Raw genomic sequence first — 26595 nt, 5'->3', positions numbered from 1 at the left:
TGTTCCTCTGATTTATTTCCCCCCCACATACAAAGCAGCACCAGTAGGGAGATTAATGTCTGATAACTATGGCACCAGGAATGTGAGAAAGGAATTAATAAATATTGCATCAAAAAGGTATTAAAATGAAATAAATTTATTTTCTTGGTTCTCTTTGTGGTTATTCAATTCCATCTGAACTTTACAACAGCAATAACTATTTAAAATTAAGACTCTTTAGGTATTCATGTGCCTTTTACTGTTAATATTCAATTCACAAAATTTAAGGAAAAATTAAAAAAAAGAGTGCTTCTGTTTTGCCTAACAAGCAACTAATCCTTTAAGCTATGTTCATTGTTACGATCCTATTTGGAGATTGGTATTGTCTCAGCACATTGGTGGTTACATAAATGCAAGCACGCTTGGATCTCTAACATTGAGCTAGCTTGTCTTTTCATAAAAAGAGTGCATTTTCTGTTACACCTGAACTTGTGTGAATGCAGGCTATCAATGAAAGGGATGATCCCACTTTCTCCCCTTTGCTGGGGTCAGATCTAGTGAACCTAATATCAGATGAGTGGTTTTAAGCTGGACATACGGAAAAGCTTTAGGGGAATTTCTGGTAATTACTTCTCCATAAAAATCACCCCGTGACCAATTCCTCTTTCAGCTGCATGACCACTGACCATATCCTGCTATAAGGACATGGGGGAAACATGGCCAGTGGAGAGCAAACACTACATGGGTAGTCAGGTACAGACATAATGACTAGACAGGAAAGCAGAGGGAGAAATTTAATTGGCAAAGCAGAGCTTACAGCACAATTTTGTCCAGTGGTTCATCAAAACATTTGAATGAAGGCACTAAGTGCTTGGTTTGGCTGTTCACTTGCCAGGAACACAGATAAGTGGACTGTCTTGCAATCACCTTATATACGCCAGTTTTAGCTACAAAGCTTTCAATGAGACTTTGAAGACAAAGGCTGGGGCAAAGGAGATTTTAAAAGCATTGATTTGAGGTCCTTGATCTCCCTAGAATAAGCCTCTGATGAGCTGGGCCAATAAAAGTTAAGCCAAAGCAAACCATGTACAAACAGCAGAAACTGGATGCAATTAATTCTCAAGTTCGGTTTATCCAACTGACACAGGCATACAAGAAAAGCAAGCATTTCAAATGTTCTGATACTGTAAGCTTGATTAGTAGCACAGATGTCCTCCATACAATAGCGACAAATTCTTGTTCTCATTTCATATGCGTATCTACACTCCGGAGGCACAGCAAAATGCTGCTCCCTCAAGCTGCACCAAAACAGAGTGCTGCTGTTCTGAGAAGATCAGGAAACGAAGCTGGACAGGACAAGAATATACTGGGGTGTACTCATACACAACATGGAATTCAGCAGTTTCATGTTTTTAAGTGGTGCAGACATCTCTGGCCAACTCTGTGATGAAGGATAAACAAACAAGGATTTCCACATGAAGTGAAGCCAAATCCTTTCCCAACCCAACAGTCTCAACCTGACAGAACAGAGCGAGCCAACAAAAGGAGCTTTGCCATTCAAAGTGCGAGTGATCAGACACAGTACACAATGTATTTCATGGAAATCCAAATCAGAAAATGCAGTATATTGTCTCAGGTAGCTTCTTCAACTGAGTTCTGCTAGATTTTACCTGGTCATTATTTTACAATTAAAAAAACCCACAAAAAACCAAAAACTCCTGGGGAAGTCAGAAAATGAATTTCTAAAACTACATTTTAGAGTTAAAGCCAGCTCTAAATTGCAGTCAGCAAAGAGCTAGTTTCTAATTCTAAATGATTTTCTGCAATTTATTATTTTTTTCCTGAATATGGGTTGCTTTTCTGCAAACTGAACAGCAGAATAGAATAATTAACTGACTAGCAATAATTTTCTTTACAGACTTTTGTAAACACTAAATTTTTTCCTTGTCTCATCAGCCCTTATATACACTATAATTAAGCATAACAACAAAACAACACTAAAATCTGCCAGGTCACCCTGACACAATTATTGAATAGGTTTTATTTATCACGAAGACAACATTTTAAAAAGGAAAATGATTTCAGTAAATTCTACTGGTCTGTATTACTGCCCTGAAACACTTATCTAAAACAAAGTTACAAAAAGTTATATCATCTCACAGGGTCAGATAAAGAAAGGAGTGCACCAGACAGATTAACTAAATGCCACTCGGGTTAGATGCCGATAGGATTAGAATGGACTTTGGTTGCCACTAGCAAATACATGCACATGGCTCGCAGAGGGCTGGATGAGAGGCACATGTCTTGTCCCGTGGAGCAGGTCCAGACCTAAGTGGGAGATGATGAAAGCACAGACTACAGGAGTGCAGCAGGGGAAAGGTTTCAAATACATTCCTCAGCCAGAGACTAAATATAAGGAAGTGTCAGACGAGCTACGGGTCTCAGATCAAAATAAAAAAGCTTTTCTGTCAACTCACAGAAAGCTACTGTGTTATTCTTAAATGCACGCCTCCATCCAGGCAACAGTGCAGAATGGACAGCTGGCTAAACCCATCCAGAAAAAAAAATAAGCTTCTGGAGTATTTAACAGATGGTGGCACAGGTTATGAAATTGGTATTTGCTTCAGTCTCCAAATATAATTTTTTAACCTGAGATACAATATTTAAATAGCCTTTGAATAGTTCTCAAATGAAACAAAACTAAGCATTTATTGTAGTACATGCACTTATGTTTAGAACAAAAACCATGTTTCTGTATATTATACCCTATTCCATATTTCTGCTGAGAAAAAAAATTCCACAGTCAGAAAAATGACAAGTTTTAGGATTACTTTCTTGTACCTCAAGCAAAAAAGTTAGAAGCATGTCAAGCAAAAAAAATTGAAGGAATATCTGAATATTATATTGCTTGTTAGGAAAAAACCCACAAACAAAAAATTTCCCCTTGTTCATATATCCACCAAGCTGCCTTCTATATATACACTCCTTTGGCATGTAATGCCATGCCAGCACACACAACTTTCACCAAAAAATTCCATCATCTTTGGTTTATATCACAGGGTTTTGGGGGAAAGAAGTTTTGTTTGTTTCAAACAAGTAAAATTCTCTTCTATTACTTTATAAATCGAAGTCTTAACCTTTTCACATGGTTGAAGGAAAAGTGAAGGTATCTTCTCAGAAAACCTTGTTTTATATTAGAGATTTTTCTTAAACTTGCAAATAAAACGTTTGGCAGATCAGTGAACTCTTAAGCAGAAGTTCAGTGACACAAAATTCAAGCTCAGTGTGAGGTCAAGCTACTATTAAAATAGCACAGCCCCATAATTCACCAATTTAAAAGCAAAACAAAACACAGAACATAACCACAATTCTCCATTCTATTTTTTTAAAATTGATAATATTTATATCTTAATAATAAATTTGCTCATTTACAGAGACTTGACCATTACTGAAGAAGAAATGTGAACATTATTAAACTTAGAAAATTCAAATACCTATCATTACAGATTACGCAGTCAATTCTCCCTTCCTATGTAACATCCTGATGCTACAAATGTGCATAATATTTACACTTCAGAGCCAGCATGAGTTAGATAGGTTGACCTTCTCTCTAATACATTACATTGAGTGAAGAATTCTTCCCACAAAAATGAAACCCCAAAATTTAACATTGAATGGAATATTTTGCACATTCTAATTATAGATATGTAACCATTAACTTTAAGGTAATTTATTAATCATCAGTCTTTAAGGAGAAGGAAAGAGAATTAAACAAAGACATACACGTGCACAGATTTGGCAACATAATGCTTTCCAAAGCATGGAAATCCAGAAGTAGGTCACAGCTTTATCCTACAGATCATTTTCAGCTTAGTTTGAACAATAAAAGTCTTTTGAATAAACTGCCTGCATTCAACAATCCTGACACGCTCATCCACAAATAGAAGCTGTATTATAAAGTCTAACAGACCATGTATCCACAGTAGAAAATGGATGGAGTTGAACGAATACACTTGTGGGCTGTTCTTTGCTTCTTTATACTTAAAAATGATTTAAAAAAAACTAATCTGAATCTTCAGGTCAACTCTTATTTCCAGTGTTTCCAATTTGTCAATTATGCTTTGTAAATTTTTGGTTAATGCCTCAGTAATGAAATCTAGCCATCCAAAAGAGGACTCCTAGAAGCACAAATGCAAATATAGTCTTCATTGTTTAACAACACTAGTATGTAGATATATATCTATTTACAGTTACTATCTAAAGATTCCTCTACATGAAATTCCTCAAAACATGAAGCAAAATAAGATGCAGCCTTTATGTATATGGAGACAAAATACATTAGTTTTAAGATAATAATGAAATAGCTTGGATATTGTTTCCTCTTAAACATACTACAACAATTTATGCTGGAAAAGTTTCACTTGGAATCATTAGACTTCTACCTTAACTTTAAAAAACAATAAAACAAACAAATTAAAAAAAACACACCACACCAACCACACATACACACAGAACCGCAACACACAGAAAACTAATGTCTGAAAAACTTGAATTAAGCCAAAACAAAAGTGCTAATATGAAACACAGCACAAAGGCTTCATTCAATCTGTAAATCAATCCTTAGCAACACAGAAGTATCAAAAGCTGCATTTCAAAATATAAATGTAGAATGTATTTATCAAATTACAGGTATGAAATTTAATAGAATAGAATCACAGAATGGTTTGGGTTGGAAGGGACCTTCAAAGGTCATCTGGTCTTAACCCTTCCAGTGAGCAGGGACATCTTCAACTAGGTCAGGTTGCTCAGAGCCTCGTCCAGCCTGGCCTTGAATGTCTCCAGAGATGGGGCACCTACCAACTCTCCGGGAAACCTGCTCCTGTATTTTACCACCCTCATAGTAAAAAATTTCTTCCTCACGTCTAACCTGCATCTCTCATTTTTTAGTTTAAAACTATTACCATTATCGCAACAGGCTAAATTTACTCCATTATACAATGGAAATCTTGCTAGGGTAATGATAACAAACTTCCCTGCATTCATATATTTTATAATGCCAAAGAATCTTCATTATTTAATTATATAAGCATAAATTTTCAACCCACTCATATTCATGTCTGCTCTGAGGATATGAGATATCTTGCAAACATTTCAGGCCAAATGTCAAGAGAGACCTGTCAAGCTTCAAGTAGTACACCTCTTTCTTTTAATCCAATATTAAAAAAAAAAAAGCACAACAAAACCACACAAAAAACCCTGACAACAACAACAAAAACAACCACCACCACCACCAAACACGTATGACTTTGTTTCTTTGCAAGACTCCATTATAAAAAAATCAGTATCATTAAAATAGCATAGCAGCTATATAGACAGTATTTTTCTCTCCTGGTCCACAAGCACACTTAAACAAAAACCACTGCATTTCTGCTGTGATGTTTAGAATACGCTATTCAAGTCCAATTTTCTACAATGAATTACAAAGAAGATAGATAATGCACCTTCAAGGACTTCAGACAATTTTCAAAATTAACGCAGTTGTGTTGAAATTTTCACTTCTTTGGCAACTTAAATTACTTTTATATTTACTACGATAATGTGTATAAACTTCCATTTTGTTCTTTTTAACAGGTTGTGTGCAATAGCTTAGATTGGATCACGCTTGGCAAAGAGTTGGAATCACGCTGTACCTACTTCACCATAACATGCAGTAGTACACCTAAAACTATTCAAATTTCCATATAGTTGTAATTAGGAGAAGATCTGCTATGCTAAAAGAAATGTATTTTGAATGCAGAAATATTTTCTTTCTACTGCAGTATTCACAACCATAGATGTGAAAGTCTTCAGTAGGAAATAAAGCTGGCAGAACTGTGATTTACTGTAAATTAAAATGTTTAATGATTTTGAAGCACTACTTAATGAATCTAGGATAGGAAAAGACGACCTACCAAAACCCAATACGAAAGCGTTGCAAATGAGGTTCTGCGAAGTCCCAACAGCTCAAAAGAATTACCAAAACATATACATCTAGTGCTATTTTCAGGTGTGGTGAAGTACTCCTCCCATACAGCACAGCTGCTCCTCTCAAAGGGCCCAGGTCTCTCCTCACCTGTGTGTCACTGCTGCCTGCTCCCTCTGGCCACCCTGGACACAGGGGCACGTGCGAACTGGCAACAAACACCACATTTAGGCAATTGAATCAAGTCTTTGAAGCCTTATTGCTTTAAAGCCTGTATTTGGTAATGCAAGATTTACTTTTGCCAGAAGATGAGGTAATGTTTACATGGACACATCTCAGTAATTTTTCCACCCAGCAAAGCAACACACTCTGCTTTTCTACCTTCATTCAGCACCAATAATGAAAATACAAATATTAAGAGATGGAGTTGGACATGTTTGTCTCTGGCAGGCAGAGGAAGGATGAGAATGTCCTTTATCAGAAACCTGTTATCATCTGACACATTAAAAGCTTCATTAAATTGAATTTAATCACTGAGAGTACAAAACCTATGCATGGTAAGAGAAAATTATGATGACTCCCTGACTGCTTCTTGCTACCCATCGTGCCTGTACAGCAATTTATTGTCCATAAATAAGCCTGAAGGCTTTGACACTCCCAAGTTCAGTGCCTGTACCTTTGTCACTAGATGGTTGTGTAATCATGACTTGGCTTCTCCCTGTACTCCTTGCAGCTGCTACCACCACCCACCCTACAAACCGCTACAGCAGTCCAAAGTGCCTACAAAAGAAAGTGAATGCTGTTCTTTCCAGCAACCCAGCGAGAACTATTTTGAAACAATTCAAAAGATTTCTTTCCCCCATCTCAACAGTTCCACAGATACTCTAGGCTTAGCCAATACAGGTTCCAATGGAGCACCACAAAACAACTGTTGGCTTTACCCCAAAGTTAAAGACAACAAAAAAGAAGACTACTGTATTTTAAGATTCTGAATAAGTGATTTTTGTATAGGAAATGTCAAACTCCCACACCAAAGAGCTATGGTTCTTCCTAAAAACTGTACGCCATTTTTTTTTGGAACATGTTACAATCTCGTTTTACAGAAAAAACTATTACATGATACAAAAGACTACAGAAAATGCTGTGTTTATTCAAGTATAATTCTCTGTCTCCCATGTCCTGCAAAACAATGTCTAGTAAAAGAAAAAAAACCTTCAAAACTGTATTAATAGAAGCACTAACTATACCGGTTTTATCTCTGGTCTTCATTTCTATATGCTAAGAAGTACAAGATAAATGCAAAAGTTTCTCTGTTTTTTCCAGCATAGAGCTAAGGGGAACAAAATGACCTCCTAACCACAAGTTCATGATAAATAAAATTCATAACCTAGGACATTATTTAAGCAAAGTCAGGACTGCTACATAGGAGCAGAATAAACTATAAAAGGCAGGAAACTATTTACCTACACCCCACTTTATCTGGCATTAGTCAGCACTCTGAATTATGTATTCACTTTCGTGCTTGCCTTTTTTTTCTTTTAAGCTGAGTTTGAAATTTACTTAGCAGCACATGTGCAGATAAAGGTACTGACTGGTAATCATTCTGTGCTCTGCAGATAGGGCAAGCTGTCTTTCCTATATTTCATTTCATAAAAACAAACAAACAAAAAACCCCACACAAAACAAGCCACAGAACTTGAGGGTGATAATTTAAGGATACAACTAAACCCCCACATCCTTGAACATCAGAAAGTGCTGGGAAGAGTTGTCTTCTCCTGAGATTACTTCAGATTTAAACTGATAGCATGCTATTTGAAAAGTAGGAACATGAAAATTGACAGGCATTATTAAGGCAATATTTGATAATAAAGTGCTCAGAATTTCAGTTTCTTTAAAAGATCAACAAAAACACTTCAGCAAAATCATGTGACTCTCAGTCAATAATAGGAGTTGAAAGAAATACTAACATAGCCCTACAACAAAGCTGGTACAAAAACCAGCTTCCCCAAAATTCACTTCTTACAGCTCCTTAACAAATATGGTTACAATCTTTCTCCAAATGTTCTTGGGAGCATCTATCAGTGTATAAATATTTTATTGACTTTTGTAACATTTTAGTTAATTCACTGTCCTTAAGTATTCTGCAATAAAACCTTCACATCAGCAAAGAGCACATGAGCTTAACTGCAGTGCTGGTACAGTCATGCAACATGACTATTCTTAACAACCATGACTGACAGGCACTGAAGATGCACCAGAGCAGAGTTGGCCAGAGAAATTTCAACAAAATTTGACTAAAAAATACAACATCAACACACACACAAAAAAACCCGCACATGCCTCACACCACAAGAAAATCTTGACCTTGTTTTCATTTTGTTTCTGACTGCAGTTCAAACCGTAAGATTTCATTGCCTGCAACTCTACTGCAGTTACCTAGTATAAGGAATACATTGAAGTGAAATTTCATTCCACAATATCCACAATTTTTGATAAATAATAACCTCTTCTCTCACAGATCTTCCAGAAAATAAATGGATTTTTATTAAGTACTTGTTAAGGAAACTAGTATCACAGGAAGGCTATAGATGAAGTAAGACTTATCTTCCAAGAAACATATGAGCAGTAGAGGAAGGTAACACTATGATTCCAGTCACTGAACAATGAGGAGGTGCTGAATAAGCAGCTGGCGAAAAGCACATAGTTCTGGAAGAGGAGACAATTATGCATTTATACCACTGGATGGATAAATATTGTTAAACAGTCTTGATCCTGGTATTTATGACTGGTTTTGTGCTTCGTTTTACAAGTGGAAGAGTTCCCTCTTAAAGTGAGTTTTCCATGTATGACATAAATAGTGCTATGCTACCTATTATGTTGGTGCAAGAGGAATTGCGGTTCTTGCATTGTTGAAATTCGATGTTTGATATTGGAATACATTCTTAAATGTAGTTATGCTATACATCATTTGATTGCACTTTTCTCACTTTATGGTTTTTTGCTACTGACTTGTTACTTGCTGTTTATATTTTTTTTAGAGTACGGAAACGATGTTAGACAAAAGCAAATTCGAGCGATTTTCTTATTTGAGTTCAAAAATGGGTCGTAAAGCAATGGAAACAACTTGCAACATCAACAACGCATTTGGCCCAGAAACTGCTAATGAACATACAGTGCAGTGGTGGTTCCAGAAGTTTCACAAAGGAGACGACAGCCTGGAAGAGGAGGAGCACAGTGGCCGGCCACCGGAAGTTGACAATGACCAACTGAGACCAATCGTCAAGGCTGATCCTCTTAAAACCGCAGGAGAAGTTGCCAAAGAACTCAATGTCAACCATTCTACGGTCATTTGGCATTTGAAGCAAATTGGAAAGGTGAAAAAGATGGATAAGCAGGCGCCTCATGAGCTGACTGAAAAATGAAAAAAATCATCCTTTTGAAGTGTCATCTTCTCTTATTCTACACAACAACAAGGAACCATGTCTCAATTGGATTGTGACATGCAATGAAAAGTGAACTGTATATGACAACCAGTGATGACCAGCTCAGTGGCTGGACCAAAGAGAACCTCCAAAGTACCTCCCAAAGAAAAACTTGCATCAAAAAACGGTCATGGTCACTGTTTGGTGGTCTGCTGCTGGTCTGATCCACTACAGCTTTCTGAATTCTGGTTAAACCATTACATCTGAGAAGTGTGCCCAGCAAATCAATGAGATGCACCTGCAGCTGGCATCCGTCAACAGAAAGGGCCCAGTTTTTCTCCATGACAACACTTGACCGCATGTCATGCAACTAACACTTCGAAAATTGAATAAATTGGGCTATGAAGTTTTGTCTCATCTGCCACATTCACCTGACCTCTCACCAACTGACTACCACTTCCTCAAGCATCTCGACAACTTTTTGCAGGGAAAATGCTTCCACAACCAGCAGGATGCAGAAAATGCTTTCCAAGAGTTCTTAGAATCCTGAAGCACAGATTTTTACGCTACGAGAATAAACCAACTTATTTTTTGTTGGCAAAAATGCGTTGACTGTAGTGGTTCCTATTTTGATTAATATAGTTATGTCTGAGCCTAGTTATAATGATTTAAAATTCACGGTCCAAAACTGCAATTACTTTTGCACCAACCTAATGCATCTTTCTCATGGTGGCAAAAAAATACAAGACAAACTGCATTTGCTCAAAAGCCACAAATCTGTATTGAAAAGGACAACCTCATCTTAGAAGTGCCAGGCAGTTTATAGACAGATTTTACACTCTTCACAGTCAATCCAGGGAAAGCTATAGCTGCAGCTCTAGACCCACCAAAAATTCATAGATTCCCCATTAAAGCCTTTCCAAGTCCTACTTACCTCCTGCAGTAAACACAAGCACATACACCAGCATCATCAAGTGCCAGCATCAGCATGCCAGAACAAGAAATATTCTGCACCTGCAGTGTCGCCTTCCATGGGGATTCCCCTGACTATCCCCAAAGCGGAAGAAACGGGCACATAGGGCCCATTTTCATTCCCATAAAAAGTGGCATGTAGGAGAAAGTTAATAAGTCACATCACCCCGGCTGAGGTGAGTGATGGTAGTTCATTGCAAACCCACATGCTTCAACTCTCCTTTTTAAAAGGAATTTGAAAAATTAGAATATTTGAAATCCCTGCTAGTAAAAAAGCACTAGAGCCCATCACTGGATCCCTCTGCTACCCTGTTCCAAGCACCTACACTCTTCCCCAGAAACACCTTCACCGGGGCTCCCTTCTTATCGAGAAGAAACAGTTCAAAGGAACCTTCTCCAAGCTAAAACAATTTTGCAAATACCCACTTCCACCTTCACTGGAGCCCTCATCACAACCTCACTTACAGTTTACCTAGCATTCCACCCACTACAGCCAATATTTTAAACCTCAAAATAATTTCACACGTATGTAATTTCGAAAAAAATTACCCATTTCCAGATTTACATGAAATCCTCATTTGTATGAAGCTACGCTGGCCAGGGGCAATAAGCATACAGAAAACAAACACAGTTGCAGTTTCTCTTTAATAAGAGCTCCTAGTCATCTTGCTATTAGTTATGAAAATGAGACCTTTTAGACAAAGTCAAACTTCTCACTAACAAGCTGTTCTCTTAGTGCCAGATCTGACATATTGTACCTTAAAACCCCAGTCTTGTGCCTAGACAGCTAGAAATACTCACTAGCGCTTTTTTTTTTTTGAGATAAAAGCTTCCCTTCCTTTGTACTTGAGTTTGAAGCGAACTAGCGTAGAGCTGACACTCAAATACTTACCACATCTTATAATTATAAAGGTGGTCTTTAAAATAACTTTTCTTGGAAATACACAGCATGAAGAATACACATTGCAGCACATTCCGGTACAAAATCTTTGAATATTCAAAGTCAAACAATCCCTAAATATTTTTATGGTCAAAGGTAACGTACTGGACAAGCCCCACCTTACAAACATGGAGTTCCTGATCGGAGATAGTCAAACTAGAATGACTCTCAGACAGGGGTGCCAAACTAGTTTTTCACCAGGGGCCACATCAGACTCTCAGTTGCCTTCAACGGGCTGAATGTAATTTTAGGACTGTATAAATGCAGGAGTAGTTACATGCTCTAAGAAATATTACCATGACCTCTGTATAAAAGGGAGCAATGCATCTCCTCAGGTGTTCACATGAACAGCTAAACCACCAACTCCAGTGTCCCAACCACACTGATCAGTGAAAGGCCAACCTCAGGCAGGGATTTACCTGCAGCTCTGCCCAGGCTGAGCAGCTACTGGGGCGCAGCTGCATCATGCACATGATGCCATGCCACTGTCAGTCCTGTTTTATATAGGACATCACAGTCCAACAGTTAAAATCCAGAAAATTAACACAAGTGAAAACTTGGGAAGTCCACATAAACAACGCGCACAATTCTAATGAAAGAGTAGCTTTTTAATTATTCTTATAAACATGCAATAATACATCCTCATTATCACTTATTTGCTCTAATATCAATATTGGAATTTACTAATTTTGTGTGCTATTTCATATTGACTTCATTATTACTGAATCATATGGAGTTGGTGAACAGGGATTTACTCCCCTCACTTAAAATCTTTTAATAATGCTTTATCAGAGTTTAGGGTTTGTTGCCAAAATAGCTATACATGTATACAAAGTATAAATCAGTAAAACATGCAAGTCCAATAAAGTTTGTTCCCATCACAGATCAATAACTAAGCTTCAGAAGTGAGAGCTAAGCTTTCACTATCATACCTCACAGCTGTTACAATGTGTAACTCATTTGCACAGATTAAAAGTATATTCATTCACAGGCAAAATTACATATTCAGATTTAATATGCCTTAAGTGACATGTTATGCTTCAAGTACGACACAACACTATTCCAAAAATGAAGTTTATTTTGATGTTCATGTTACTGCCCATTTAAATATGAATTCTGTAATGAAAATAAAAAAATATTAAAAATACTGCAACCAGGTATTTCAGGCTTTAAAAGCATACAAAAGCTTCTAGTCAGTCCCTTATACTATATAAAAGATAAGCATGTCTGAAAATGTTAGACAGTGATCTTAAAAGAAATACCGAAAAGTATCACTATTTTAGAATTATTTTATAGCAATGTAATTTATAACAACTTTCCTGAGGCTTACTAGCATATGCCATATATATTCACATGCAGATTGGCACTAATCTACCTTTAAGAAGATGATCCTAAATACACACCCTCAGCTGCAAAAGACTTTTGACTAACACTGCACTTCACTATCACCATTCCATTATTTCTCTATATTAAAAACGTATGTCAGATTCCAGAGACAGATTAAGTAGTACCATCTAGAATATATGTTAAATATCAGAAACAGATTACAGTGATGTAGATCTCTGCCAGACCACAAAGCATTAACATACCATAACTCTGCTGAAGAGATATCAACCAATGCTACAGTTTATGACTTCGAAGTACTATTCTTTTTTAGATTAAACACATTGTTCTTTTCAAACTCTGAAAGAAAACCACATTTAGTTTTCTTGTGTTTATTTTGACATTGGTACTACACTTTTATCAAGTACTTGAGAGAACTTCTTATGAAACAGTGCAACACATAATGAAGATCACAGAAAAGCTTCCAGAAGAGCTCAGGACCATCCTCTAAATATATGTTTAAAAAAAAAAAAAAAAAAAAAAAGGAGCAAAGCTTTCATTCTCGTCCAAACTGCCAATAGATTCACAGATGAAAATCCAGATCCTCAGCTGCAGCTGAAGAGCACTCCAGGATAAGACCACCTTTGTTCCTCAGCAGTGGTCCAAGAGATTGACATAAATCAGATAAGCCTGAACAGCAATCTGTGTGCCAGCTCTCAAGAGAAACTGAAACCATCAAAGTACATAGACACCAACAAAAACATTTCCAGATTGCATCCCCGCGCTGTTGAATATGAAATAACATTTTGGTACCTACATCCCACTAAGGCATAGATTCAGTTTTTGGTAGCAGAACAAACCTACCAAACTCCTAAGCAGAATCTCCTGTTTTTACTTAGTTAATTTATATGTGACACATAAAACTCAAGCAGTTTCTTGCTTGTTTCTGTCTCCATAACAACAGAAACATGGAATAAAGTTTCAGCAAAACTTCACCACAAACTTTCCATTTAACTCTAAACTGAATCTCTCAAATAATTTTAACTTAAAAAAAAAAAGAAAACGACAAAAAACAAAACAAAACACAAATGTAATCCTGTCACTGGCAAGCTATTTTCAAATTTCTTTACATAACATAGAAAAAAACTACAAGACGCTAATGGCAGTGTTGCAATTGTGTAATCTGCCCAATCTTCATTTTACACAAAGTCTCTATTTGTGGAAAATAAACACTACATTTTAAAATCAGAGTCTTAATACAAATTGAGAGATTGCCTTCACTGTGGATGGTTTACAAGCAGCAACAAATTTATCCTTTGTCAAGGAGCTAAACACAATCCCACCTAGTGACCACAAAAGACACCAAATTTCCACAAATACGTAACAACGTTTAAGTATTTCTGCAGAACCATACTTTTGAGGCCCAGCAGACCTACAACTAAGAAGGTCTGAACTTTAAGTATTGCTCTCAAAAATAAACAGACCTCTTAAGTAATTTTCTCTACATTCTTAGAAAGCCTGTTAGCAACTTTTCTCCCCCTGCAAATTTATTTTCAGACACAAAAAACCCCATAGTACCGAAGGGCATAATGCTGTTTGCAGAACCTCAACTAATGTCTCAGCAACCTTTTAAAAAAAATTCTTGCAGGGTGTTGATTGTTTATTTTTTTCTTCCTTCAGTATTTCCTTCCTATCATTGCTTGCAACACTTAGTGGTACATCTGTGAATTTAAGTTTGTCTGGAGGTACACCAAGTGAAAAACAGTCCAGTCATTGCTTTAAGATGTTCTGCAACATATGTCTAACAGAAGCTGTCAAAAACTAAAGGCCGTCATTCTACCAGAATTTACAAGGTAACTTTAACAATAACTGAATTTCAAAAGGCAAACCTCTAAATTATGTTAAAACTGATGAAGAGCTGGGGTCTCGGAGTTTAAATTTGACATGAGATCGATGACATTAAAGTTTTCTCATTGACTTTCTGCTGATTTTCAACAGCTTCTAAAATGAAAGCACTGCACTCAGTCATATCCCATTAATAATTACGGTAAGCTAAAGTTTATGCGTGCAAAATTGTGACAGAAAAGGCTTGCTGCTTCAGTAGGCTCAATTAATTGCTGCAAAAACAGACTTAACATGGAAAAGAGTACTGATCTGCAGCTCTGCCTTTCACCATAGTTACAATGAAAAACAACCAAGTCAGTGGATCCAATACTGTACAAAGACGGAAAATAAGCTGTACTATCTCTTTTACATAAAACCACAAGAATGATTAGTCACATTCCAGATATTTCTGGATTCCTGTGAGCTAGAGTAGCACTCATGGGCTGTGTCAGAACTGAGCTCTCCATTCTGCTCAGTATTGCATAAGCACATATAGACACCACCAAAAGTTTACATTCTGACTTTTAGTGAGAAACAAAGGTGACAGACCAGAAACATAAAACAAGTAAATTCCACTTATGCATATACCACGACCATGGCTTTCAACATTCACAGAAGTTGTACTTACGGAAAAGTCTCAGTTAAAAAACAGAAAAGCATGCCCTTAGTTATTCTGTTTACAGTACCATAAAAGTATTGCTTACCAAGTCTGCTGCAAGGACTGCATTCAGACAGGCTAATTTCCTACTACGGCCTTAAGCAAAGACAAGGAAGAAAGTTATGGGCCTTGAATGATCTAAAATTTAAGTTTAAATACGCATGAACAGCAGTCACAAACTCCAGGGTGAAATACAGATTACCAGTACCTGAAGTTGTCCCTAATTCCACATCAGAGATGCGCGACTTGTCCCCATTCAGGTCCTGACTGAGCTGTCCAGTTCCAACAGATGATGTCTGACAATTTTTTAACATGCAGAATTCAATGATCATGCTGTAGAGGTAATCATTTTACTACACTCAGATACTCAGCATTTGTTTTTTGCCTCTGAGCTCTGCTGGAACCTGCCAGCAGCTACTGCTGGCTTCCCAGCATTCCCAACAAGGGAGGAGTTAAATGTCCTTCAGTACACATCCCCTCCAGTATTTCAAGGAGTTAGACAACAAAAGTAGAGAGAAACCAATTCAGGTAACAACAACAAAGGTGGGTGGCAGGAAGGAAGAAGCAGTTTACACTGCCCGCCTACACTTCCATCTGAAATATAGTGCTGCACCAAGGCCCAGCATAAATATCAATCATTACCTCATCCACAGGCTACAGCTGTTCATCCCTGAAGAAAATGAGACGAAGGACATGCAAACATCATTTCAGAGTATGTTTAATGTGTTAGGATGCTGTGGATTTTCCACTGCAGTGTCATACATAAAAACACCAGTCATCACTAAGATATTTCTTTTTGGTTGGTAGATAAATAGGTAAGACATTTTTTAATCTGTGGAAGACAAAATGTGGGTGGGGGAAACAGTAAACACAAATCATTCTGAAGTATACCCAAATATATACATTCAACATAAGCTTTGACAAGTTTATTCCTGGTCACAGCTGCAGATAACAGAGAAAGAGATTCTTCATCTCGTTACAAGAAACACTGCAATATGCTACAAAGGCTGGCTCAATATATAAGGAGTCAGGAAGAAGCTGCTTCAAGCTCTTCTTTCTGATATAGATCCCACCAATTCTTTCTCCAAAAGGAGGGGAAAAAACCCAAAACAAAACGCCAAGAATGGCAAAGGATAGGATACTCCTATTTGTTGCAATCAGCAAATAATAGTTAAAAAAAAAAATTTCAAAGCAGCAAAAGATAAAATATCCACACAGAAAAACCCGACAAACTATTTTTATCTTAGAATGTAATGACTTAGAACTTTCAACCTTGGGGTACAAAAATACAGAGAAACAAATAGATCTTTTTTATAAAACTTAAGGAACTAACCTGTGACCCTATGCACAAAGGCTACCAGGAACACAGTAATTTTAAAACCAGGAAAAAGGAAGACAAAAGGAAAAGCAGTTAAAATAGAATAACAGAGATGCACGAATTCTTACATTTCGTTCCAAAACATTAAAATGCTGTGAGTGAACAAAGTATTTTCTTTCTATGTTCCAAGCATATTATAATGATACTGCACTTATTAGATGAAGGAATATCCTTAAATTCCTTCTTAAATGAAGGAATTGTTGAAACTAAATGATGGACAGCAAAACTCAGCTGCCATACAACCAGCTTTTAGTCCCTCCTGCCTGAACCTTATGCCTGGATGCCAAGATTCCCCTACTGATATAGCATCAGTTACGTGTCTGTCTTTTTCCCCAGTTAGCTTCCATTGATATGCATCTAAAATGAAGTCCTTATATATATTTTAAGCTATTAATCACCATTCTATACTAAACTTCCTAAAAAGGAACATGGCTATACACATTTCCACTAAAGATGCTCACACTACCAAGGCATGAACTGAGTAGGGTTTCTATTTGTCATTATTCTTCCACCTATTTCCCCCTTCTAACATTGTCCATAAGAGTTTTGGACCATAGAATCCATCCTCAAGCATGTCCACAAATGTCATGCACCAAACATTCAGTTTCATTAAAAATTTCTTCCATACTGCCTACATCTCTTAAGTATAGTTGTACATAATAAAATTGAAAAGGTTTAACTGTTTGATAGATTTCAGTGTTCTGCTGTTTATCAAATGACAAAAAAACCCAAAAAACCAGAAAGTAAAAAAGTAAAAAAAGCAGCCCTCCGTGGGCCAAAAGTATCACTCTCAGTTACTACTCAGACAGAAAAAGAACTTGATACCCTAGAGGGCATCCAAAGAACTGCCCTGGAAGAAAGTGCTGGCAGAGCCTTCTCATGCCAACACAAAACACACCGATACAGGAAACAGTGGACACCGTAATACTTTTCAGTCATACAGGCCCCTTACTCTGAACTTCTAAGATCCCTGAAGAATCATATCTGTAGGGAGAATTATCACAGGCACACAGAATACAGAGATGCAGCTTCCCAGACCCTGGTGATAACTCCACTGAAATAAAGGGGATTATTCAATTGAATAATAACTTCTGGACTGAGCGTAGGTTTTTCACAGCTTGTTTTAAAATAGTCAGCTGCAGTGTCTAAACAAACGCCAAACCACTTTCATGTGGTCCACTCAAAAAAAAGTGTGATTAACTTCACAAGTCCATAAACCACCTAATGTGTCTTTATTATTACAAAAGAAATACAACTTGCAAACAGCCCTGCTGTTATTCACAGTCAAACTCTAGCTGCTACTAAATGGTAAAACTGACAAATTACCTGATGAAATTATTTAACGTATTCAGAGATGCCCTGTTGCCACTACAATCACCAGAACTTATGTGAAAAATTAAACAAAATTAGGCACTAGATATGCAGTAGTCTTCAAGCACTGCCCCATATATGCCTAATCCTAATTAAGTTAATGAAACTATTCAAGTAGAGAGGTCAATATCAGCAGGTTTCTTTACAGGAGTGGAGTTTTAACCTGTAAGTAGCACACATTGCTAAGGAATAACGCACCACAAACGTACAATACCTGGCATGTGGTGTGTCACTATCCAATTTATTAGTGGAATGCAAATGATAAATTACTGCGTTAATTATTTTAGAAGTGATGTTAAGATCGTTAGCTGGTAAAATATGCTGTAGTTCTCAAAAGAAGTCAACGAAATGTCAGAGAAAGGGAAACTGGATCGAATCATCCCTACATATAAAAACAAAGCTGAAGATTTGATAATTTACTATGAGTTTATATATAGCAGATCCTTCTCAAAGGTGGGACAGGAAGACAAATTAACACATTTTTTTAAAGTAGCAATTATAATAGTTTTATTATTATTATTATGAGAGGGCTAGTTCATGAATATGACATAAACAGTTTGAAACATAACTGTTATAACACTTAAGTAATTCATAGCAGAATTACTAAATGTGATCAAGTCTTCGTAACATGACACTATCACATTGATGCCAGCTCCTACAGAAATCTGAAATAATTTTTTGTAAATGCAAATTATACAGGAGGTGGATATGAGAAACGCAAACTGCAAAATCCTACACTAAATAAAAACATATATAAACAAGGTGACAGTCTGGTAAGTGCTCCTCTTTAAAGATCAATGAAATAACAGTCCCATTTTCTTTCCTGAACGAGCTCCTTTGAAATAAGGGGGATGGTGACAAAAGGAGACCCAAAGTGAGTTTCCAAGTGTTCTTTTTACAAAGTTACATTTATTAGCTGTATTTAATGACTTGAATTTCTATAACATACTTCAAACTTTCAAAGAGAAACTGCAGCTAATAATGCAACAAAATGACCCTGAGACAGACCAGAATGTGTCAATTTACTCAGTTAAATTCTACTGACATTGGTAACATCTTCATTCAAATATTTGTGTAATGACTCAGTATTTTAGCATCACTATATATAACAAGCTTCTTCCTGATTTGAAGAAACACAGCATCACTAGGCCTAGCTATCCCTGTCAGTGGTATCCTCATTACATCATAACAGAAGGAAATAGTTTTCATAGAAACAAAACAGTATTTTACCCATCTTAAAATTTGTATATTTTGTATAAAATGTCAAAGGTTAAACTTTGCAAGAGTGGTGAGAGGATCACGACTGCCAGGCAGGCAGTACCTGGCAGCAGTGTGGAGGTGGCAGAGCGCTCAGCCCAGGGTGACCGGGAAGAGGAGCTCTTCATGTCACCGTCAAGGGAGTCCTCCGGGCAATTTAACAAGCAGCACCCAGAGATTTGCATCTAACTCTCCAGAGCTAAGGCAAGGATTTCTGTGATATAATGCCAGACAGACATATGCAAGTGAGAAGGGGGTTGAGAGTACTCTAACGCCCAGAGAGACCCTAAAAAGAAATATATGAAAACTGATAGCTGAAAGGATTTGAAGTCAGAAGCAATAGTCTCCTCATCACCCTTCTCTTCCAGGGGCAAAATTTATTTGTAGTATTTGACAAAAGCAAGGGAGTGGGAGTGGAGGAGAATAAAAAAAGAAAGGTGATCTTAAGACCATGTTTGATCATCCGCTACCTTACTGTTTCTGCTTTTTTTGGCAGAATTCACTCATTCTGACTGCAGTACAAAAGCTGTGAAGGAAACACTGAAAGTAAGCAACTAAAGGATGTCATTATTTCAATATCCCACTTGTCATACATATGCACCATTAATCGTATATCGATGGCTGAAACAAGGGCTACTGGGTTTTATTGTTACCACTACGAGGGCAGGTTTTACTTAGAAAACAGAACTTCATCCCGAAAGAAAAAAAAGAGGCATGGCCAAGTCTGCTGCTTTTAGGAAAAAAGTACCTTTAAATGTGAAGTCATGGGAAGATATGTGAAAATATTCTGCCATAAGAAATAATAATCGACATATCAAACTGCAGCCACAACTCTTTTTTTTCCTAATTAAGTGATTTATGGAAATATACACAAACGGAGAAAGTCGTGCTGAACAAAAGATTACCTAGCAGACCTGATTCACCCTCTTTCCTCATGCCCTGCTATACCTTCCTATGTCAAATGTACCGAGCCGAGTACCCAACACAGGCTGAAGTACCGTCTGCCATAAGAAGTACTAGGAGTGCCCTTGAAAAATGTCCAGATTGCAGCTAGTGCACAAAGGACCTTGCCATGTAAATAAGTGCATGAGAATTTCTCCCTCGCTCTTGACCCGCAGCAAGTGATTAACTTCCCATCAACATCGGAAGACAAAGCGTCGGTAAGACACAAACAGAGTTTGAGAGAAGAAAAGGAAGAAGGATCAGACTAGATTTCAGCTGAAGAGAAAAAAATAAGAGAGAAATGGCTCGAGTAAATAATTCTGAATGCTCTACTTCGTATTTATCTTCCCCCCAAAAAATGCTCGGCAGAGCTGAACAGCAGTGCTACACAGACTACGCAAGAGCAGTCCGATATTAACTGCCGTAGGTAAGAGAAAGATCCCCCCTTGCCTTGCTACACAGAAGGCGACGCTGCAGATTTCCCACTCTGCTACCAAAAAGCAAAGCGGAACCAGCATCTGGGGCGGGGGGGTAGTAATAACTGGGAACTTTTTGTTCCTTAAATATGTAACCGATATCTTTTTTCTTTTCCCCCACACTCCTCTTCTTTCCACCTTCTCTGCCCAAACAGGCCGAAATAAACGTTATTCCATAATACTACTATTAAATAAGGAGCATAAGACTTACCATATCAGCTGGAACGCTGCTGGACATCTTGATGTTACCTTAATGGCTTAAAATCAACTTTAAAAAAAAAAAAAAAAAACAGCAACAACAGCCCGCTGGAGATCTTCAAGAAGCAAAACCGGTGTCAATTTCGGAGGCAGCAACTTGCACGTCCCCTACGAACAAGAGGTGCCCGATGCGCAGCGAGGCAGGCGGCCGGCTGGGGAGAAATATCCAGGGGCAAGCGGTGCCAGGGCTGTGCCGAGGAGCCAGCGGGAGACCAGAGATGGCAGCAGATCCCTGTCAGCAGCGGCAGGAGCAGCAGCACCAGCGGTGCCAGGTAGACCAGGCAGGACTACACCGCCACATGAGCTGCGAGCGGGCTTTTTCCTCCCTCTCTCCTCTTCCTTCTCTCCAAGCCTTGACAAATGACGACGGGATGATTCACGGGATAATGGTGCGTCCAAGTCACCTCCTCAGCCGGCGCAGGCGACCCGGGCGCGCAGGCAGGCAGGACCTCGCTCCTGCCCTCGGCGGCGGGGCAGAGAGGTGGGAGGGCCGGGGTGGGCCCGGGGCCGCTGGGCAGGACGCCGGGCTTCGGCACTCCCTAGGCAGCGTGCGACATTCAACAGGGTCTGGCGGGGAGACGGGCCGGGGAGGGCTGCCTGAGGGGCGGCCGGAGGGGAAAGCCCTCCCCCGCGGCGCTCCGGCGGCGACAGCACTCGGCGGGGGCCGGGAGGCGTTCAACGGCGGCCGCGTCCCGCAGCCTCAGGTCTCCGCGCGCATCGCCGCCGCCTCCTCAGCCCGCCCTTCCTCCCTCCCCCGCCTCGTCCTCCGGCGGCTCCGGGCGCCCTCGGCGGCGCGGCAGGTACGCCCCCCCCTCCCCCGCGAGCCGCGCTGGCCGCGCTGCCTCGCCCCGCTGCGAGCCGGGGGTGCCGTTCCTCAGCGCGATCCTCGCCCGCAGCCGCCCCCTGTCATCTTCGGCTCAAACCAACATGGCGTCTGCCGAACCGAGAAAGGGGACACGGCAGGAGCGACGGACCCCCCCCTCCCCTCCTCCTGCCCGCTCCCGCCGCGTCACGTGCCGCCGCCGCGCGAGGCACCACGGGGCTTGTAGGCAGCCGAGGGGAGGGGGCGGAGCCAGCCTGGCCCCGCCCCGCCGCGGCCCCGCCCCCGCCCCTCAGCAACCGTTGCCAAGGCGGGGAAGCGGCCGCCGGCGCTGCGGGGCCGCGCGTCAGCCGGGGCCCCTCGTCCCGCCCCGCCCCGCCGGGGGTGCCGCTGGTCCCCGCTCCGCGCTCCCCGTGCGGTGGCGGCGGGGAGAGAGCGGGGGCGCAGCGCGGGGTCCCCGGGGCACCGCCGGGGCCTCGGCGCAGCGTCCCCGCGCCGGCAGCAGAGCCCGGCCCGCCCCGTCCCCCCGCCACCCGCTCAGATCGCACGTAAATCGCCGTTTTCCCGAGGGCGCCTGCAGGTTCCTCGGGGCGTTTGGGGTTCCCCTTGCAGCCCTTTCTCCATGGATCCCGTTCCCATCGTGTGGGCCTGTGCTGTACTCTTGGATGGCTTCCAAAAAAAAAAAAATCAGGAAATTTTAAATTTTTTTGTTTTTTTCACCTCACACGCACAAGTCAGAGCCTGCGCGGCATTTCTTTGTATTTCTCAATTTTTATGTCGTTTTTTAAAGTTTGAAATAGAAACTTTTTTTTTTTTTTTTTTTTTTTTTTTTTTTTTACAAACGGTGTAGTTTTATTAGTGAACAATCTCTTGTAAGATTAATGGGGAAAATGATGACTTCAGACTTGGAAGCATCTGGAGAACGGGCACTTAGCATGTAAAATGCCCCTTCAGAAGCCTTCCCATTCCCTGAAGAGCTTTGCAGATTTGCGTTTGCTATGGATCCACATTATCTGAAAATGTGTTGTAATGGGATTTTTGTTCCTTATTCCAGGCATTCAACAAAGAAAGGCTGTGCCTGATGAAAAACGCATCCAACCTCGAAGACACAAAAAACCCCTACACTAGGTGCAGATCTATTGCAGAAATGAGTAGGCCTTTTGAGAGGGGTGTGGAGAGACACCTTCATATGCCAGTACTGTAAAACTGTCCAAGAAAAAAAATCAAGAAAATCAAGTAGATGGAGCTTGTGACAAATGCAGCCTGGTTCCTTGGGAGTCAGATCTCATGTAAAACCACAGGAAATTAAGACAGAGTTGTTCCCTTTAATACTAAAAGTTCAAGGCTGCCTTTCCTCTTTAGGACTTCGCGCAGCAAAGGCAACTCCTGGCAAGACACAATCTCTTGCAGGGGTTATAACTTTTCTTTATACGTTGCTCCAAAATAGCACAAAGCTACCCACTTCAGAAGACAGAATTGACAGCAAGCAGCCCTGTCAGATGCCTGGGAGAAGAGCCGAGGGCCAGCAGAGGGGCTTGTGTGAGGATCCTGTGCTTTTACACATTGTGTGACTTTGGGCACATTACTCCCTCATCAGCCTAGTTTGCTTAGACAGTACATTTTTTTGGAGGCAGTCACTGGGGCGTCTCTCACAGAAGAGGCTGAGAGGGGACTGTTTGGTCCCAGGAAGAAAGGTCTTGGAGGGCTCTCATCAGTGCCTCGTTGGACAGAATGAAGAAGAGGGAGCCAGGCTCTTCTCAGTGGTGCCCACTGACAGAACAAGGCAATGGGGATAAAAAACAGTAAAATTCAATCTGAACATAAGAAAATACTTTTTTTTTTCACTGTGAGTGTGACTGAACACTAGGACAAGTTGCCCAGAGATGATGTAGAGCCTGTCTGCTGAGAAACTCAAAACTCAACTAGACATGGTCATAGACAAAATGCACTGGCTGATCCTGCTTGGTCAGGGTGTTGGACTAGATGACCTCCAGAGGTCCCTTCCAACCCAAATGATGCTGTGACTGTGACTCTCCCCTGATAAACGTTTTTATGGTAGCTTATATCATTATCACCAATCTCAGGTCTTCTAGTCACCAATGGGATAAAAAAGCTGATGTTTGTGGGAGTAATAGGAAATTGTTGAAGCGTCATTTACTTTTTCTCCAATTGGGTATCCTTGAGGGACATACAAATTGCAAGGGTTCCTCATTCTTTTTTTTTTTTTCCTTTCATAAAGCATCTAAATAATAATGCTCATGGATGAGGGTCCAAGGGATGAGCCCTGAAGGATGTCTCTCCATGTCAAACAATATGCATTCCTGGGCACAAATGACTTTCTGGTTAAATCAGTGACAGACTGAAGAATTATAAATAGATTTTGCTGAATAGTTTTTACTTCAAACGTTATTAATGTGGGCTTTTGCCTGAAAAAAAAAAAATTAAAAAACCCTTACGTACAACAGCTTAAGTTTAAACAGGCTCTTGGGATCTGCTCCAAGGCCATCCTGCGGAGCATCCCTTGGCTCCACACGTACAGCAGCCCTGTACAGGTGCCTCGAGGTGATCTCAGGGTAATTTAGGAGGTGCCCTGCCCACGCCCTTCCCTCTAGCACTCTTATGATAGGGGCAAGAGAATAGGCACCATGTCTGCTTTTCAAGTGCTGCAGCTCACAGCTGTCTCCTCACGTAAATCGAAATTAGTGGCCACTCAATGATGTCCTTGGCCACGCTGTGACAGCTGAGGTGTATGGCCCTTCCCTCCTCCTCTGCCACGAGGCGTCAGGGCAGGCAGTGGGGCTTTGTAATCATTTACAGCTCGCAGGGAGAATTGCCAAAGGTTGTATGGAAATACCCTTCAACCAAGCATCAAGAAGTCCATATGCCCAAGCAAGTCAGGCAAGTGGGGACATCGACAAGCACAGGCAGACTGGATGAAGGGTCAGCAAGGCAAGCAGGCAGCAGCAGGGCACATCTGCTGCATTGGACATGAGTCCAATGACTTAAATTGTTTAGATGGATGAGCTCATCTGTGGTGCATAAAGATAAGCACATACATAGGATGTAGCCATAGGAAAGGATACAGAAGATAAAGAGCCTAAACCAGCGTGATTCTATGGGTTTTGCGTTTTTGCTTCCAGTTTAACAGTTTGTTAAAAGGAAGGATCATGCATTTTGTGTTGATTACTCAGTGGGCTCCAGGAGGGGTCAGGGGACTGTCCTTGCTACTTCATGTACACACTCAGGTTGGTCAAGTTTTCTGCTGAGTGTTGTATAAACAAGGATGAGCTTCTGTCTTTGACATGCAGCTGTGGTGTCCAAGAGATGGCATGAAGAATTAGCTTTTTTATTCTTCTTATTATGTATTTAAATCTACAGTTATGACTGCAGACCAAAATCCACTGTCCTAGGTGCAGCACGTACAAGCACATATCAGAATTTCTGTCCTGAAAGGTTCGCAGGACTAGGTTTGCTCTACGGTTGACATTTATATCATATTTGCTTGATTTTTTCCCCCTGCTCTCAGCTATGATGACACAACACAAATGGATGGAAGATCCAGCACCACTGGTATGTACTGGAGGTCATTTTAGGATGATTGTCTGCTGGGCAAGTGAATAAAAAGAGGTGCTGCACAGTGATCCTGGTATAGGAGTTTGTACTACATATGATGAAAGGGATAAGTCCCACTTTGTGTGGAGATGAGGTCATGTCTTTGAAATGCAGTGTGGTCAAATATAAAGCAGAGAAAGATTTTTTTTCTCTTTGGCATGTATTAAGAAAGGCTGTTATGATAGTATTCATTTCACATTTGCACAGAGAGGAAATGAGAGTTGTGGTCAGCAGTAGTCGGCTGCAACAAGGGACCCTGCAAAAGCGTAACTGCAGGCTGCGTCTGGGATCAGCTTGCACCTAAACCCTGAGCAAGTGCTACAGGCATACACAGCTGAAAACAAATCTTTCCTACATCCAAGGATCAAGCAAAAAGGGAAGTGCAATTTGAGAGAAGTGCTAGCAACATGGAGAGCTAAAAAAGCTATTCTGCTTTTGGGATCTAATCCTCTACTCACATATACAAATCTTACTTCTATTAAGTCTCCCTTGCAGAACTGTCATGTGAATTTAGCTGTTCAGGTACAAAATCATTCATCATCATTACTTTGGCAATTTATGGGGGAAAATCATGAAGCAGACAACAGATATTTTGCTCCTAATTTGAGAAATATGACATGGCGTGAGTAAACAAGTACAATTTTCCCACACTGTATTCTCTTTGAGAAGAATTGTGCCAGATATCTACAGGTAGTTGGGCTGTGGTTTTAGTGTTTCATGGCCATCAGTACTAGTTGAAACCTGACTCTGTACCAAGACATGCTTAATAGGAATAAAAGGTCTGTTCTTCTAAATCAGATTATTAGTCCAGCCAATGCGATATCCTGTCTCCAGCAGTGGCCAGCATCAAATGCTTCAGAGAAAGACACACGAACCCCCACGATGGACAATCTTCTCATTTGCTAAGTTTCCACTGCTGCCAAGGCTGCCGGAGAGGCTGGTTTATGCCTTGAAACACAAAACTTCAAGTCCTTTATAGCCTTAATGGCAGAATAACCCATCAGTAACATGTAGGACCAATTGCCATTTTTCAAAAGAGCAGAGCTCTCTCTCAATGGCTGTTATCGCTGGGGTTGGAGACCACATCAACCCTGCTCTCCAAGACTGGTATTAAAAGCTTTCAGTCCCTAACTGTGCTCCGGCATTTTCCCTTTGAGGCAGGCTGCAAACAGGAGCATCTTCAGGAGAAGGAACACACCAACATGAAATTTCTTTTAAGGCAAGAACATCCCCTGCTTCTGATTTCTCTCCAGGTTTTCAGAGTATCCTGCAAAGGTGAAAAGCTCCTGAGACAATGGGTTTAATTCTCCCAGGTTTGGCTGTGGGACAGATCAGGATTCT

General features: G+C 40.1%; 1 protein-coding gene across 1 annotated transcript in view; it reads right to left on the bottom strand.

Annotated features, from left to right (window-relative positions):
* Positions 1 to 21770, bottom strand: part of UBL3 (ubiquitin like 3) — a 62605-nt gene extending 40835 nt beyond the window's left edge. Inside the window, exon 1 of the mRNA XM_065641463.1 lies at positions 20776 to 21770. Coding sequence (XP_065497535.1) covers positions 20776 to 20802 — 27 coding nt within the window. The 5' untranslated portion in view covers positions 20803 to 21770. The remainder of the gene's footprint in view (positions 1 to 20775) is intronic.
* Between the last annotated feature and the right edge of the window lie 4825 nt (positions 21771 to 26595).

The sequence above is a fragment of the Caloenas nicobarica genome, chromosome 1 (genome assembly GCF_036013445.1).
Source record: "Caloenas nicobarica isolate bCalNic1 chromosome 1, bCalNic1.hap1, whole genome shotgun sequence".
NCBI lineage: Eukaryota > Metazoa > Chordata > Aves > Columbiformes > Columbidae > Caloenas > Caloenas nicobarica.
The sequence above is the reverse complement of the archived record's forward strand: the minus strand, read 5'-3'. Positions and strand labels throughout refer to the sequence as shown.